This window comes from Aplidium turbinatum, chromosome 10 (assembly GCF_918807975.1).
Source record: "Aplidium turbinatum chromosome 10, kaAplTurb1.1, whole genome shotgun sequence".
NCBI lineage: Eukaryota > Metazoa > Chordata > Ascidiacea > Aplousobranchia > Polyclinidae > Aplidium > Aplidium turbinatum.
The window spans coordinates 18157572-18175858 of NC_137481.1; the positions used below are offsets into that span (position 1 = coordinate 18157572).

The following is an 18287-nucleotide window of genomic DNA, read 5'->3' on the forward strand; positions in this document are numbered from 1 at the left end:
AGTTAACTGCTCAAGGGGGGGCCGTTTTTGGATCAAATTCAATCAGCTGTTACGTGTTATCCGCTGATGCTATTTGAACAGAAGTTGCACTGGTGTGAAAGCAAATCATTTGTATATAAGTTTGAAAAGTCATTATTTTAAAATTTTATATGTTAAACTTGATATTTCAATTTTTGCAAAGGTACCCAAAAACGACAATTTTGATTTAACTTGCCGCTATTTAATTACCGTGCTAATCCGATTTCATGCAAACTTCTGAATAACAAAGAGCTCGATCGAACGCACGAAGTGTGTGTGCGGTGTGCCGAATCATTGCATTGATTAGAATTTACGACTTGCGAGCAAATCTTATTGTAAGCTACTCACTGATTCTAAAATAGTTACAATCAAAGTAACATTGTTACACGAATTTGAAAAAAAAACAAAACTGCGTTTGTTGTCTTACATTTTTATCCTAAACTAATGCATTCCCAAACTCATGGCTAGCTTCTAGTTTTATGGAACCAAATTTCTCATAAGTAACACCTTAGCCTGCTTGAATAGCTGTTTACATCTTCGTTTGTGTATTTAGGTCTACAATTGAGTTTGTAGTATGAATATTTTTAGTAGAGAGAAGACAGTTGAACAAGTTGTTGAAATTATCTGAAATTTCTAAGTTCAAATTAGGTGCTTTTGAAATTGTGGATTTGTGTCAAGTCGCATCACAAATATCATGCAGGCCACATCATAAGTCATTTCGCTTACGGGTGTTTATAAACATGACTCATAAATTACATCCACAAAAAATACAGCATTTATATCAACAAAGCTAAGTTCGAAGCTCACTTTTTATTGAAGATTGTGTCAATCAATTCGAAATAATGCAACAGCGAATTGCCGCCAGCGTCGAAATAATGCAACAGCGAATTGAGGAACGTGCGTAAACAAAGGAAATGTGAAATAACCCACAGTCAGCAAATCTACATAAATTTAACGTTTACAAATGTTGAATCAATGTAAAAGGACTGGATTGCTGACTGGGTCCTTATTGTTTGAAGCACTAAAAATACGCGTAATATCGACAACATCAGCAAGGCAGTGATTATGTTTCTGGCCAAAAAAAAAATAATAACTTTTGACTTCAAAGATAAAAATGATTATAACGAAGCTTCAAAGTTTGTCGTAAAACATTTTACAGAGATACAATAAACATAATCATTTTGTGCCAGATTGTGAGAAGACTTCCTAGATTCTTTCCAACCATTTGCATGATTGCAAATTATTTTCTATAACTCTATATTGCTAAAAAATGGCTTCTTTGTTGAAACAACGTGGCTACAATTCTATAAGAAATTCTTAGGCCTACTACATTGAAGTAATGAAATTTTTTTTGTGATTTTGCTGATGACGTTTTACAATATCCGAGAAGTAAAAAATAATAATGATGAATTATTTTATAAAACCGTGGTTTGCAAGTGCTTCACAAAAAATTGTTGAGGGAAAATTTACTATTAGACGTAAAACGTTTGTAAAAGAAAATTGTCGGTTTACGTATTTATAATGTTTATTGCGCTGTTATCGAATTATAAACTGCCTGTATTGTCTACCTTTGTGGTTGCCGGCCAGCTTAGAGCAGCATGCAAACCATGCGTTTTTGGTATTTGCATCGTGTTATGATTCTCGAAAATCTCCCACAAGGTCTTTATTTTTATCGTGATATTTTTGTGCCTTGTCTGTCCTGAACTTGAAGTCATTGTGCAGCACAATCCACATCGGTTTTTAGACTCAGTCTTCATTGAAAATCTTTTGTGTGGTGCATCATTTCAAGTAGTGTCTTCCCCTAAACTGTTACACAAATCGCCCAGAACCAGAACCATCGTGTTATCTTACAGCAGTTGAGAGCCCGTTATTGTATGTGTGGAATTATTACTGTAGATGTCTGACTAAATTCATGCCAAAGTTGAGCAAATTCTGCTTTCGGGATCCTTGCCGTTATTTACGGTATTTTTTGTTGATAAGTTTGGGCAGCATTTTTCCAAGATAAATGAAGACATCGGTATTGTTCGTCACTTAGATTTAGTTTTCTCAGCATTGTTTATTCATTCTTTGATCCACTAGTTTGTCCCACTTTTGGTATAATCGGATCGTTTATAGCCTAAATGGCGGGTCTTCACAATAGCCGGCCTCTTATACATTGGCGCAACGTATTCAGATGTTGAATCAATGATGAAGAAAGCTGATTTGTTGTTTGTCTTATGTGACGCCTAACTTTATGCCTCGTCTACAGTACAAAATATTTTGTAATGTACATTGTGTACATTGTACATTTTGTTTGTAGGCCTACATTACAAAATATTTTGTAATGTAGATGAAGCATTATCATCTTTATTTTGCGCTCTTTGGAACAAAACACAGTGCACTGTGAAACAAAAATACAGGACATAACAACAAGTAGGCGACATAAATCAGTGAAGGGACGCCATCGAGTTAGCTGCTACGTGTAAATGAAGCCTATCTCATAATTTTGAGTATCTCACAATTACTGTTTGCAAAAACGCTATTTCTCCGGCTTCTCCCAAAAGCATTTGCAGTGATACATTTCCTCAATTGCAAGTTTTGTCAATGAGAGCATTTCCATAGAACGTTTATTTCGAAACCAAGTTTTCGTGTCTTTATCCAAGAGAAGATTTCTTATTGTAACGTTTTTTATTCGTCAATGAATATTATCTGCTTGAAACAACTGTTTTGAATAGTTTGTGGCCTCCATAGTCTACTATTTTGATCGTGGATTGCTATTCTTCTTTGTAGAGCTGATAACGCAAAAAACGTTTGCTATTATTGTTTCTAATTAACAGCTTTGCGATCACTGGCTTTTCTTTGTAGCATAAGAAATAACGCGCTTTGTATTATTGAGGTCAAACCAAACAAAAGAAAGCAAGAGAATGCTTCTCTCTGCTCGCGCATATCGATGCACGAAGCAATTATGAGCTTATGGCTTGTCATCGCAATGTAATCCATTTCACGCTTTGCTGGAAGTTAGCTAGAAATAGCAAAAATTCACCAAAATCTTGAATTTACAAGAAAACTACACAACTTTTAGCATCAAATTTAATATCATCAGATCCGCCTGGCAATTTTAGGAAAAGTCAAGAAAAACCAAGTGCATGGCGTTACTGTGCTTCAAATAATTAAAGGAAATATGAGGGGGGGGCCAAATCCGGCCTCCCTTTGAGGAGCAAAGTGTTAAGACGAGAAATATCAATTTTTCTCGCAGAGAAAAATCAAAATATGCAACAAATTTTCTTGGCCATAAAAAGGTTTTCAATTGCCATATCTGACTTCACTGTGTTATGCGTTGGAGATGGGGTTCCACAACTACAAAAACGTTAAAAAACACTGAACTAAAGTCTTCAAACATCTTGTACATCGGGTTACATTGTGTAAAAGCGTCGCTTTATTTTACCTAAATTAAGCTGATTTTTAAAGTTCGATTTTGTCGAGATTGGACATGGCTTAAATTCAACATTGCATTATTCGGTACTTTTGATTTTGTGAAGAGAATGTGATAGATCTGGCAGCTATCATAAGTGTTGTGATTGCCGTGGTACCTAGGACAACCAACGACAGCTATTTTAGTTGAATTGTATTTTTGACTAAAAACATTTCATTTAATTTGGCATATTTTCACCATAAGATTTCCAAATGGTCAGCACTCTAGGACAGGGGTCACCAACCTTTTTTGCATGCGGACCACTTTGGCACTTAGGAGAGCTGTGGCGGGCCGCATTAATAAAATTTTAGGTATGTTGACTCTTATGCTAGAAAAGAACGCATTTCGTAACCAGTATCCAGCGTTACATGTTATAAATATTTATCTTAGAATACCGCGCAACAAAATTAGTCGAACAACGCTACTGCCAGGCCAAGCTTCTTTAACAACACTTTGGACTTCTTTAACGTTGCATAAAAAACGAGGCCACTTGTTTTTCGCACTCATAGCGAGGCGAGCAGTTTCATCAGAATATTAATCGCCAAGCAAGAGTGGTGTTGTCACTTCGCTTCACAAAAGATATCTTGCAATTAACAGTTTCAGTAAACAAGGAAATGTTTTATGTTTGACACATCGCAATACAGGCAACAATAATGATCAGCTATGCTGCTAACATATCAGCGAAAAATAGGCTCTAATAACAGGGAGAAAGAAACCAGGCACCATGAAACAAACGCTTGTGGAAACCACCGAAAAAACGTTTCTATCGTAACTCATGAACAGTGTTGTTCCAGACAATTGTTCACCTAATCAAACGTCATATAAAAACCGTTCAGGTCTACTGAATCTTAGCGTATTACGTCATGGAATTTTTCCTAAAAATGAGCCAAAATTGCACCATCGTTCGTAAGACTTGTGTCAAACCTGTTTAAACATGAAACATTGGATCACCACCTTTGAACACCTGTTTGAATTGCGTGACAATGTCTTTCACTATTACGTCACAGTACTGCGTACGTGAGTTTGAGATATTGATATCTATTCTGGTCATTCGTGAAATGGTTGCTTGAGAGTTAGTCGCACATTTAACTGTTTTGCTTAGTGCTTGTCAGCTGGACGAAAATTTCCGTCTTTTATCCAAGTAATCTGTTCTGTAGTGACAAGTTTTAGTGGTGTACGGCGTTGCATCTCATTTTCGACAGCCAGGTGGCTAATTTTACAGAAATACAATTTTGAATAGACGTTTCGAAGGAGTGTTTCTTTTTCGGTCATTACATGCAGACGAACGGATTCGGGAATCTTATGTTACAATTTTCCCACGAAGAGATTATGGTTTACCGCTGTGACCATAAAAAATAAAAGACGTGACTTGTTAGCTGGTAGGCCAAGAAGCACTAGAAGCACACAAAAAATAAAAAACGTGACTTGTTAGCTGGTAGGCCAAGAAGCACTAGAAGCACATAAAAAAATAAAAGACGTAACTTGTTAGCTGGTAGGCCAAGAAGCACTAGAAGCACATAAAGAATAAAAGACGTTACTCTGTCTAGTGTTTGGTACAGAAGCAAAGAAATAATAAAAGAAGATCTTATTGGTTGGTAGTCTACAGAAGCACAAGAAAATTAAAGACTTTTCTTCTCAGTTGGTACTGAAGAACCAAGCTAAAAATTAAAGGCGTTTCTTTGTTGGTTCTGAAGAAAAAACAACATTGACATTCATTGGCAAGAAAAAAGATTAAAGACAATCGATCTGTGCTTGAAGATTCAAGTGTACGAATCCCAAGCAAGTTTTGTGGAACTTTAGGACTTCATATACCCGTACAACTACGGTATTGTGCATTTAAATTCTTTTTGTATTTTTACGGTCTTTGCAGTTAAGTTTTTTATAACTACTGTAGCATAATAATTTTGTGTGTTTGTGTAACTTAATTTTTTAATTGTTAAATTTAGCCCTAACATTTAATATGTCTACACTCGGTGGCGACAAGGACTCGGCCGCCGTCGACTCGACTGAGTTTAAGCCTGATGATGTTCTTTGCGGTCGGGCAGGCCATTCTGGGGAGGGACCCATTAACGATGAGGCTAAGTCAGTTCGAGAGGCCCGGCATCTTAGACGGGATATTTTGACTCAAATTGGGGAACTTTCTGTGGCCCTAGAGTGATAAACAGGAACTGTTAATTTTTAGATCTAAGTTATCTTCTTTAGAAGAGGAATTACGGCATTTCCATGCTCTTTTGAGTAAAATTTGTAACTCTGCAATTCTGGCAGAACTTCGTGATAGGGTAGATCCCGAATTTAACTCGTTAAAAAATAACTTCGAACAAAAAGTAAGTGAGTTGTCAGATAGGTTGGATGCTGACATACATCCTGAGGATAGCGCCTCAAATGTAAGCACTAGGATGTCTGAGAGCTCGTCACGGATAGTTGCACAAATTAACCTGCAGCTAAGACGAGAGGAGCTCCAGATACAAGCTGACGCCGAAGCGAGAGCTGCTGAGGCCGCCACGAGAGCTGAGGCCATACGAGTTGAGGCTGCCGCGAGAGCTGAAGCAAGAGCTGCTGAGGCCGCCGCGAGAGCTGAGGCCATACGAGTTGAGGCTGCCGCGAGAGCTGAAGCGAGAGCTGCTGAGTTCGCACTCAAAGACGCACAGTTGAGGGCTGAACAACGTAAAGAGGTAGCTTTGGCTGAATATCGATCAGATGTGGGCTCCCGGCGTAGTTCTAAGAAGGGCTCTTCTAGGCATTCCAGAAGTGAACATCAATCTCAGTTTAATTTACATAACCTTTTCCAGGCGCCTGTTCAATCCGTGAGTGGACCTGGGCAATCCACACGTTTTCAAACTGTTTCAGGAGGTCTCGAGGCCGCAGCTCAGGACCTTCCGAAGGATCTAAAGCCAAGGCCTGCGAATTACAACAGAACTCTTCCCCCAGATCGTACAAGCAGTAATGCTTTGCCCTCTTCACAGTTTTCTGCGCCGCTAAGTTTTACTCGCCCAGCTACACGTAATTTGGGTGGTTGTGAGAGGCGTGTCGCGTCTACTGATTTTAACGTTTGTGAGGATATTGATCGTGCTGTGCACGTGACTGAGCCCCTTCAGCCCCTTAAGGGATATAGCTTGTCTTCTCCCGCTAAATCGAGTTCTCAACAACAGGATTGCTTTTTTGAATACCAAAATAGTAGGACGTTTTTCGATAAGGCGGCCTTGATTGGTTACGATGGTACTAATATGCCATTTATCTTCTTTAAAAATCGTGTTACGGCCTTAATGGCAGCTTCGCCCTTTAAAGGAACTCGTTTGGCTTTGTTACAAGCAGCTTGTGTTAGGACAGCTGCTCAAACGATTGCTAATTTGGTTTCCGACACTCCTGGCTTGTCAGAGGAAGACAGGATAGAAATGTCGTTAGATCGCTTGTCCCAGCGTTTTGGAGTTCGTGGAGGTCTTTTCGCCGAACCGGAAATTAGAAAGTATCGCTATGGTAGCAAATTGACTTCGATCTTTTCCAGTGATTTGAAAGAGTTTAAAGATGAATTGTCGCAGTGTCTGTGTTAGATGTTCAACAGGTCTTTGAAAAGCCTGCCTTTCGTTTTACTGCATTACTCCCATTGATTTGTGTATTCGCCACCTAGCGTCGTTTCCCCTTCATTGTTATCGCTGATTTGCAAATGGCAACACTCACCACGAGATTGTCTATGGAACTTTCGAGACGTTTTCGTTTTTGCTGCTAGTTTGCCAGCTAGCCGAACTTGTTAGTTACTGTAGTTTGTGACTGAACGTTGATTGATTGATGTTTATGCTTTGTTAGCTGCTTCTCTGCTATGTATTTCTATTTGAATAAGGACTTAAGTTTGACAACTGCTATGGTAATACTTATTTGCGTGTAGGCTGAATTCCATATTTGCAGCTTGCTATCTCTCAAAGTTCAACTTACTGAGTCAATCACTATAGAATCCTTCGCGTACAAGTGCATCATTTGGCATTACTGATCCGGTCATACTACCGTGCGTCATTGGCCAACCTGTGGAACTTGTGTGCCGTAGCCTACAGTGGATTGAAAACTGTTTGTCAACAAATTTGAAAAACCGTATAAACTTCATTGCTGCGAAGCAGTCATTGGAAACCGAGTGATTTCTTCAAGTTGGCGTGCTTTAACAGTTGCTCAGTCCTGCCGGGTGGATTAGGAAAATCGTGACGTCACCGGCGCAATTAACTACCGCACCTGTTGTGTTCGCGTCGCACACAACAGTCTGCTTTACGCGCAAGCTTATGGTCAGCGTGACAAATTGGAAGGACGTTTTGTTTTGGATTTGGCTAAGCGACTCCCGTTTGACGCTAAGCAGCGTTATCTTGACTTTTTAGGTGATCAGTATGGTGGTACTGATGAGCCTACTTTTCAGAGTTTGTTTGATTTTGTAGTACGGGAGGAAACACGCAAATCGACTGATTTTAGCATTATGCTAATGGGCGATTCTGGTGAGTCGCAGCATTTTAAAAAGTTTGGCAAAGGAAAATTGCCTTCTTGTCCGGTTAGGCAGACGTCGGTAAAACCCCATCATAATGTGATTTCAGGGAGTTCGCAGTACTCGACTGCTGTTGGCTCACCGCGCGGTGGTGTGGCCAGACGTAGTGACATACCGGCGTGTTTTTATTGTTCGTCACGTGGTCAAGTTGAATATCATTTTTTGTATAATTGTAAAGAATTTTTGCGCTTGACACCTAAAGATCGGAGAGATGTTATTGTGAAAGCTGGCAAATGCTTGAATTGTTTGCGCCAGCATATGGTTAGGGATTGCGTTCATGCAAACAACTGTCGTAAGTGTGGCCCTAACAACGATAGGAAACACTATTTTCTTCTGCATGATTTTTATGTGACGTCACGTGATTCTCTGGATTCGATCGGCAAAGGTGATGCTGGTGCCAGAGTTCCTGTGCGTAATGTTAAGATTGGAAATGTTAAAGCAGCCTTTAACCGCGTTACTGCTGCTCGTGTTTTGAATCCAATGACTGGCAAATCGAAGTTGGTGTATTGTCAGCATGATCCTGGTTCGCAGTTGACGTTTGTTTCGAGTGATTTGGTGTGCAAACTTGGCCTTAAACCGTATGATAAAGCGTCGTTTAAAATGGATACTCTGGCTGGTCAGAAACCTACTTGTGCTAACCTTGTTAAACTCAACATCCAGTCGTTAGAGACAGATGAACTGTTTTGTGATATAACTTCGGTGGTTAACCCAGCTTGGGCTGACGATGTTAAAACTTTACCGCATAAACAGGATTTAAGTGGTTTCTGTCATTTTCATGACGTGAATATGTTTCATTTGAATGATTGTAGTACTGTAGATGTACTAATTGGCAACGACAACGCTTATTTGATGTGGGCAAAAGAAGAACGTGTTGGTGAAAATCGTAGTGAACCGCATGCTTTACTCACTCCTCTCGGTTGGTTGGCTTGTGGTGGTAAGTCACCCTTAGATGAAAGCGTTGCAAATGTGTGCAGAGTGCAGACGTCTTCAGAGTCGGATGTCATCTCTGGCTTTCAGCGTAAAATTGAGTCTCGTGATATGGAAATAGCAGACCTGAATAAAGTCATTCAGGATTTGACCTTGCAAAATGAAACCTGTGAATTGTCTCGCAATGATAAGTTGGCTAGAGAACTTGTCGAACCGAATATTGAGTTGAAAGATGGTCGATTTGAGATACCTGTTCCGTTGAAGGAAGATATTGATCTACCTAACAATTTTGTGTTGGCGTCAGATAGAGCTGCTGCTTTAAGGAAGAAGGCTTTAAAACAACCTGAACTTTGTGATTTCCTTACTGACACCATGAAGGATCTTAAACCTAATGGCTATATTGAGCGTGCTGGTGAAGCAGAAAATGTAAAGGGATTTGAATGGTATTTCCCATACTTTGTGACGTCACAATTAAAAAAGCGTATTGTTTACGATGGCAAGTCTGAATTTCGAGGAACTTGTGTTAATGATGTAATGTTTTCGGGTCCTGACTTGTTAAACCCTCTGGTAGATGTCTTGGCTAGATTTCGGCTTGGTAGATTTGGTCTCATGGCTGATGTGACTAAATGCTTCTTTCAAATAAAGTTACCTGAGTCGCAAAGGGATTTGTTTCGTATATTGTGGTTTGAAGATGATGACCTTGAAAATGGTAGGATGGTACCATTTCGTTTTTGTGTACACCCTTGGGGAATAAAGAGTAGCCCATATATCGCTTGCTTGGCTATAAAGAAAATGATCGAGCAGAATCCCAGCGGTGCTGGTGAACTAACTCTCTGCAATATTGCAAATAATATGTACATGGATGATTTAAATCAAATGTAGTTATTACTATCTGAAGCCTTTACAAATTGTTTCACCTAACGGATCATCAGAAGGTCTGCAAAAAACATGTAAACAGTAAAGAATCGATAATTCTGAAAAGATATTAAATATTACAACTGTAAATTAATCTGCCAAAAAAAACTCTAAACCTGTACTTCCTGAGAAGATATTAAATATTACAGCTGTAATTTAATCTGCAAAAAAAACCTCTAAACCTGCATTCCTGAAAAGATATTAAATATTATAACCGTAATCCAATCTGCAGAAAAAAAACTCCAGAATTACTAAGGACAGCCTTCATCCGCCACGATAAAGTATCAATCAATTTGTCCCAATGGAAACCAAGCAACAATGATGGCAACATCTATGACATCACAAAGAAGCAAAATGCTTGTTATGATCGGCTCAACCTGTAGTAATCTGCACAGAATGAATAAAAATTGTTTTTAAACCTGTAAAAATTAAATGAGATTTATAACCTGTAAAAATCAAATGAAATTTAATTTTTTTCAAAATTATAACCTGTAAAAATCCCAAGGAATTGTGATGATGTAACCTGTAGTGTCCTGAACAAATGAAATAAAATCCGTTTATAAATCTGTAAAAATTAAATGAGATTTATAGCCTGTAAAAATCAAATGAAATTTTAAAAAACCTGTGAAAATCAAAAGGAATTTATTTTATTTTGAAGTACTTGAGTTTAAATTTGTTTCTATGACGACATTTGCCGACCAGTTCCGAACGCTTGTTCAAAAGGTGGCCACTATCAGCCTTCAGAATGGCCAGATTTTCAGCCAAACATAGGCCACAATTGTTACGACCACCACCACTATAAGGCCGAGCACAGCTGTGGATGGACCAAGTTATTTTAGGGTCAACACCCTTGTCCTTAAGGTCCCAAACTGCCTTAGATAGCTCGGTGTTGTTTCGTTTAGACCTATCCATGAAAGTACATTTATGGTTGGAAAAACGTTTTTTAAAAGTAGTTTCGCAACAACCAATGTAATTAAGAACCTTCGGGCTGTTATCAATGGTAGCTTTGTAAACAATGGCCTTCTGCAAGCATTGCCCATTCAAAGGACAATCTGGCCTCACCCTACAATTGCAACCAGGCTGCGATGGTATATTATCAGCCTGCAATATTGCTTTATTGTGGGAGGATATGACGCTTGCAACATTCGGAGTACAACTGTAGCTCAGCTTAATAGTATTACGGTTGAATATTTTGTGCAATCTATGATGGGGTGGAAAGTGTGTGGAAACAAGTTTGAAAAATTCCTTACCAATATTGCTATCAACCTGCAAGCTGAAAGGAGGGTTAAACCATAAAATTTTCCGGCTCCTTTTCCTAGATGTTCGTAAGTTATTAGCAGGGTTGTAGCAAACTCTCTCCGCAAAACCACTTTTCAAAAGGGCATCGTTATAAACAGATGCGGTCTTATCAAATTCATTTTGGCCAAATGATGTGGCGGACAATCGCTTTGAAATCATAGTCGGGATTTGTCTCTTAATGTTGGGTGGGTGATTGGACTGGGCATGAATGTAAATTGGATCATTATACGGACAGTTTCACAATAGGTCGTTCTCGTACACCCTTTTGTGTAAGTACAGAACAGCTACGAACGACGCCATGTTTATCATGATTAACACTAATTACTCTACCCAGAGGCCAATCACACCTAGCGGAATCCTCACTAGCAATTAAAACATCTATTAAGATGGTTTGTTTGACGTTAAAAGATGGTTAAAAGATGGTTTGTTTGACATTACTTTTTATTTAATATGTATTATTATATTATATTATATTATTATATATATAATATATATATATAATAATAATAATAATATAATATAATATAAATAATATAAATAATATAAATAATATAAATAATATAAATAATATAAATAATATAAATAATATAAATAATATAAATAATATAAATAATATAAATAATATAAATAATATAAATAATATAATATTAATATAAATATAATAATATATAATATATTAAATATTTAATATGTATTTTTATTATTAATTTTTATTTATTTTTATATTAAATTTTACATTACATTTTTCATCAATTCTTTCTTCAATTAAGGCTAAGAAAGATGGTTTGTTTGACGTTACAATGGGCTCATTTGATGGTGCTGAGATTTGTGAGTTGGTCGGCTTGTCGTAGCTTTGTGAAGCCAAAACTGGACGCGTCTTATCTTAATAATGCTTTGGAGTTGACTGTGAAGTTTGTTCAGAAGAGCGTGTATGGCGATGTGGTACATTTAATGACCAAACGATCGCCGGATGCCCTTGAGGAAGTGATAAAGCGGGTAGTGTTGGCGCTTCGCAACGTGAGAAGGAACGCTTGAAAGAATTGCGTTCACTTAAAAAGTACAGACCTTGTGTAGATGATGCTGGTGTAATCCGCATTGAAGGGCGCTTAAGTAATCCTCCTGAGATCTCTCTTGAAGCAAAGCATCCGATTGTTTTGCCTTCGAAACACTCCTTCACTAGGCTTGTTGTACTGTCGCATCATAATCGAAATGCGCACTGTGGAGTACAGCACACTTTGTTGTCTACGCGACAGAAGTTTTGGATCGCTAATGGTAATGCCTCCGTGAAAAGGTATCTTAATGATTGTGGTGTATGTGCGATTGAGAAAGCACGGCCTATAAGGCAGCTCATGTCTGATTTAGCTTTGTCTCGCACAACTGCGCACAGGAAACCCTTTTTTGATTGCGGCTTAGACTATCTTGGACCTTTAACCTTTGTTGAAGGTAGGAGCCACAAAAAAGCTTGGGGACTCTTGTTCACATGTATGGCATCTCGCGCTATTCATGTTGAGCTGGTTACGTCATTGTCGCTGAGTGATTTTTTACTTGCCTTTACTAGGTTTACAGATTTACGTGGGCAGGTTAATGCTATCCTATCTATTCCGATAATGGAAGCACCTTTCAGGCAGCATCTAAGAAGTTACCCGAGTTGATAGAATCAGCTGAATTTCACAACGCCCTGAGACAGATGGAGATAAACTGGGAATTTATACCTCCGTATGCTCCGGCGCAAGGTGGCGCCTGGAAGGCAATGGTAAAACAATTTAAAATTGCATTTTTTTCACATTTTGGACTCTTCAATTCGTAAGCCCAATTTTATTGAACTGCTTACGTACACAGGCAGTGCCGTTCGGATCGTGAACGAACGCCCTTTGGTACCTTTGAGTGACGACCCTAGGGATTTTACTGTCATCACCCCTGCCTCACTTTTGACCCCATACTTAGACCCATACTGTGCTGTTGGCAAACCACATGATCGTGACCAATTAAGAAGGGATTATCGGTTCAATTTGTCACTTTCTCAGCAGTTTTGGAGTAAATGGATCGATTTTTACTTGCCAGGTCTTCAGGGCCGGAAAAAATGGCTAAAAATGGCCGAGAATTTGGAGCCTGGTCAACTTGTAGTGGTGGGTTCTCTCCAAGACATTGGTAAACGTGGGAAGTATCAACTTGGGAGGGTGCATGAGGTAGTTCCACAAATTAGGAAAGGGAAGCCTGTGGTTCGTAGAGCCAAAGTTGCCGTCTGCAACTATGATGAGAGTACGGGGAAAGTGAAAGTAGACTACGTGTTGAGAGATATTTCGTGCCTCGCCCCCGTAAAGAACACCTAAGTGTTAGGGTTTGAGCCTGGTTTTGTCTGCGGTGGCCGACACTTGTCTGAGCCCGGAACAGTCGGTTATTATCGCAACCATTGTACATAGCATCATTTTAGCGTGTACCTATGGTACCAATTTCATGTATCGTTGTGTATTATTCGTATTACTGTTCATTCTTTGCATGCCCTTTGTATTTGCGTATTAACTTAAACGTGAGTGACTCAAACAATTTGTGTATCATGTGTTTTTATTCATTGGCTCACAATTGTCGTCAATTCTTTTTTAGTTATGCCATGTCAGACTGTCATAACTAGGGGCCGCTATGTTCCAGACAATTGTTCACCTAATCAAACGTCATATAAAAACCGTTCAGGTCTACTGAATCTTAGCGTATTACGTCATGGAATTTTTCCTAAAAATGAGCCAAAATTGCACCATTGTTTGTAAGACTTGTGTCAAACCTGTTTAAACATGAAACATTGGATCACCACCTTTGAACACCTGTTTGAATTGCGTGACAATGTCTTTCACTATTACGTCACAGTACTGCGTACGTGAGTTTGAGATATTGATATCTATTCTGGTCATTCGTGAAATGGTTGCTTGAGAGTTAGTCGCACATTTAACTGTTTTGCTTAGTGCTTGTCAGCTGGACGAAAATTTCCGTCTTTTATCCAAGTAATCTGTTCTGTAGTGACAAGTTTTAGTGGTGTACGGCGTTGCATCCCATTTTCGACAGCCAGGTGGCTAATTTTACAGAAATACAATTTTGAATAGACGTTTCAAAGGAGTGTTTCTTTTTCGGTCATTACATGCAGACGAACGGATTCGGGAATCTTATGTTACAATTTTCCCACGAAGAGATTATGGTTTACCGCGTTGACCAAGTGTTCCCTCTAAAAATGCAATGAGTTGGGTTTTCATCCTTTTTGTGAGAGTCTATAAAACCGTCTTTCTTTGATTTTAGACAACTGTCACTTGCGGTGCTTATCAGCATGGCAAGAATTGTTGATTAACAACATTTTCCAGTACTAAGCTAAATATTTTCATACCAGAAAAAGTCTTTAAATTTATATATAATATTTTTCCAATTTATTATAAATTGAGTTGGCACACCGACCTATTTTGCCAACAAAAACTTGCATAAAGGAACACTGCTCGTGAAACACAATAACGGTGAAATGCACACTAGTGTTTACAGGACATTTACAATTTTAAAACTTAAAGCAACCCTATGCTCACAGACATTTTAGAAATTCGAAAATAGACGTTTTAATGAACCACTGGGACAGTGTGGCTGGACATCACATTGGAATAACTTTAAATGACCCTTACCTAGAACTACAATCTGATTGGTCGGTCGGTGGAATCGTATGCAAAGCGAAAATATGCTTCCCGGAAAGTATTTTTTGCCTTCATGCTGTTAAACTCCTCAAGAAAAGTATTTTTGGTTATACTTGTGCGCTGATACCTTCCGCGGGCCGCACATAACGGCGTGGCGGGCCGCATGCGGCCCGCGGGCCGCCAGTTGGTGACCCCTGCTCTAGGAGTTATACATTCCAAAAAGAAGCTTAGCTGACCAACTGCAGGCATAGGCTACGATTATCATAAGCTATAGAACGAATGTGAACTATTATTGGTCTATATCAGAGGTCACCAAACTACGGCCCGGGGGCCGGAACCGGCCCGTGAACTGATTTCATTCGGCCCGCCACTGCTGTGGAAATAACAGCTGCAGTACAACTGTTAAGGAAAAAAGTTAAAAAGTTTTTTGTTAAAATTGTTCGTTCTTATAGCTCGGGGTTGTATGTTGAATTTGTACATTTTTTCATGAGGCAGCCTACATGTTGGTGTTCTGTTTTTTCAAGAGCACGATGCCCTGTAGTGTATCACCAGCAGGGGATAATTTTTCCAGTAACCTTTCGACTTTCATCACAACTTTGCTATTCCACCGCTGACTTTGTTCGTGCTCAATTCAAATCAATGGAGATCATTGACGATCGGTGAGGGAAAGCAAGGAAAGCAGTGCTTACCTTAGCAAAAACTATGCAAAATATAATGACTGAATTCTAGGTTTAACTTCTTATTATTTTTATCACGTCTATTTTAACTTGAAAATTACTGTATTCGTGACTAGAATTACTCGTAACGCTTGTGAGTAGTCTAAGTCCTCACCAAACCGCATGTCTTGCCTATAAATGCCAATTAACGCAAACGCTTCTGTCAGAAACAATCACTGAGGCTCCAGGTAAGCAACTATCAAACTTGCTTTCCCAGATTCAAAAATGTCAAAAAACGCCTTCGTTTTAACCAATCCTCACTCGTTTTGCAAAACGTCACCAGCTGCTTAGCCAATCAGATGTGTTATGGTTATGGTAGGTTAGTTGTGCTTTTCCAGTGACGTCAATGCGTACATTCGCTAGAGCAGGGCTTCCCAAAGTGGGGGTCGCGACCCCTTGAGGGGTCGCGTAATGAACTTCGGGGGTCGCAGAAAATATACAAATTTTCCACAAAGCACTGTATATTAACACATGTGCAAGATGCTGTGAAAGTTATTAACTTTATTAAGAGTCGTACACTTAGGCTACATGTATTTTGTAAGTTTATATAGTGAAATATGGAATAAGAGTTTAAAACCCTCTTTGCTGCATTGTAAACTTGGATTTCAAAATTAAAGCCAATGCTTTAAAAAGTAATTAGTGTTAAAAAATCAATTCGTAAAAAAAATTTAGACTTTGTCCGCTGTTTTTGTAAAGACGTTTTTGAACGTTGTTATCTGTTTTTGGAAAGGCTTTTCAAATTATGCTATTTGTCAGGTTTGCTTGAAAAAATGGTAAGTTACGAATTTAATTTGTCCTTCCAAGGAGAAAACATCTATGTTTTTACATTGAAATCTAAAGTTGGAGCGTTCATCAAAAAATTAAACATCTAGAAACAAAAGATTGAAAATGATTCATTTGAAATATTCTCATTTAGGCTTACTGAAAAGTTTTTGGCTAACAATGGCGTGGAATCAAGCGTTATATTAAGCCTCTGGTTATCGACACTTTGTCAAGACTGTTGAAAGAGTTTAAAAAGTAGTTTCTTCTAGAATTGGACAATACCTATTTAGATTGGATCCAAAATCAATTTGCAATGCAACAACAAAGTACCGAGCACCTCTCTTTCATATCTCAGGAAAAATTTACAAATCTATCTTTTGACTATAAGTTGTGGCTTGAATTTTCTGGAAAAATTTCACACTTTATGGCTTAACCGTACGTTAGAGAGGAATATTCACCATTATATGGCTTAGCAGTAACCGCACTCCTGCCGTAAATCTCCACGTATCCTATGTGGGTGTCTGTGTTTTCAACGTTGATAAATACCGTTCTAGCGTAAGTAACATTGAAACCGCCTATTGACAAACATCGAGCGACGGCTATACCTGCTTTGTAGCAGAGAGCAGTCGCACCCATCACACTGAATAAAGATGTTTTCTTTTTGGTTTTGTTTCCAACAGGCTACAAGCGGTAAAGTAGTAGGCTTCGAGTACGGATAGTTTGTTTTTAGTTTTCGTTTAAATTAAACCTTTCAATAAATATCACAAACGTATATTTCGTATTGTTTATCCTTTTAACCGTAAACGGTCGCGGAAAATTTTAGGAGAATAAAAGGGGTCGCGAGCAAAAAAGTTTGGGAAGCCCTGCGCTAGAGCGACTAGACTAACTCGTCAGAATGGTATCTCGTCACGGTAAACGCACAGCATCATAATGCCAAAAAGCTTGTTGCTGTTTTTTGATGTCCCCTCGCCATGTACTTTAGCCTACTGTACTAGCTTTCATAGTCATGCCTTTGCCCTTTTTACAGCGTTGATATAACGTTACTTCGCCAATGAACGTTCAGGTGCGGATGCAATATTTAGATTGTTAAGCTTCTATACGCAGGAGGCAAACTTATCCAGCTTTTTGTACAAATTGCTTGCGGTTGTAATGTTTAGGCCTAAGTGTTAGTTTTTGTAGTGTAGGCTTAACTGAATATCTGAGAATGAACATTCATGACGAATTAAACATTTAGACAACTATTATTCCATGTCTAACACAGGATTTTGGTCCTGCAACGTTAAAATTAAGATTGTTCATGACTTCTAAACATTAAATGGATGTATGATCACGACATAGGCGAAGCACAATTTGAGAGATTTTTATTTTTGATTTGTTTTGGAAATGCTCTCCGAGCGCACCAAATTGGAAGTGTTTTTCAAAAATTTCTGGGGAGGCCCCCCAGACCCCTCGCTGGAAGTGTTGCCTTCGGCAACACGCCTTCGGGCTTCACCCGACGGTTACGCCCTTCGTGCCTACTACCTTGCTGCAGCATATTTCCAAGTTGCTTTCCCAACGGTTTAAGCCACCGAACGTCACTGATGGAGATTCTAAATAGTTGTAGGCCTATATCTTTTCGCAATTTGCATCCGGCCCACAGCTGTTAATCTCGCAGCAATCCGGCCCTCAGAGAAAAAAGTTTGGTGACCCCTGGTCTATATCAACATTTTTAGGGAAACGAAAAATATTTGAAAACTATTCAAGAATTAATTCCTCTGCATGCAACAACCCACACTGATGAATCTGTTAAATTCGTACCAACATATGTTGTTCACCACGGGGTTCTTGCAGAAGAAAAATTTCATTCTCTTCTTCGTTCGGCGAAGGTAACTATGTTAATTCCAGACAGCAAAATCCATCATTTTTGCATTGATTCAACGTCTGCAAACGTTTTAAGGTAAAGGTGAGTCCCATACTTGATCCAAGCATCGGGGGATGAGAAGATAAGGTTCTCATTAACTAAGCCTTCGGCACCAACGAGAGTA

The 18287-nt window shown here is 38.8% G+C and overlaps 1 protein-coding gene across 1 annotated transcript in view; it reads left to right on the plus strand.

The window, feature by feature from the left end:
* LOC145779026 (alpha-1,6-mannosylglycoprotein 6-beta-N-acetylglucosaminyltransferase A-like) overlaps window positions 1–18287 on the plus strand; it is a 39319-nt gene that overhangs the window by 10146 nt on the left and 10886 nt on the right. Inside the window, exon 8 of the mRNA XM_082590608.1 lies at window positions 17976–18128. Within this exon, the coding sequence (XP_082446734.1) occupies window positions 17976–18128 (153 nt within the window). The remainder of the gene's footprint in view (window positions 1–17975; window positions 18129–18287) is intronic.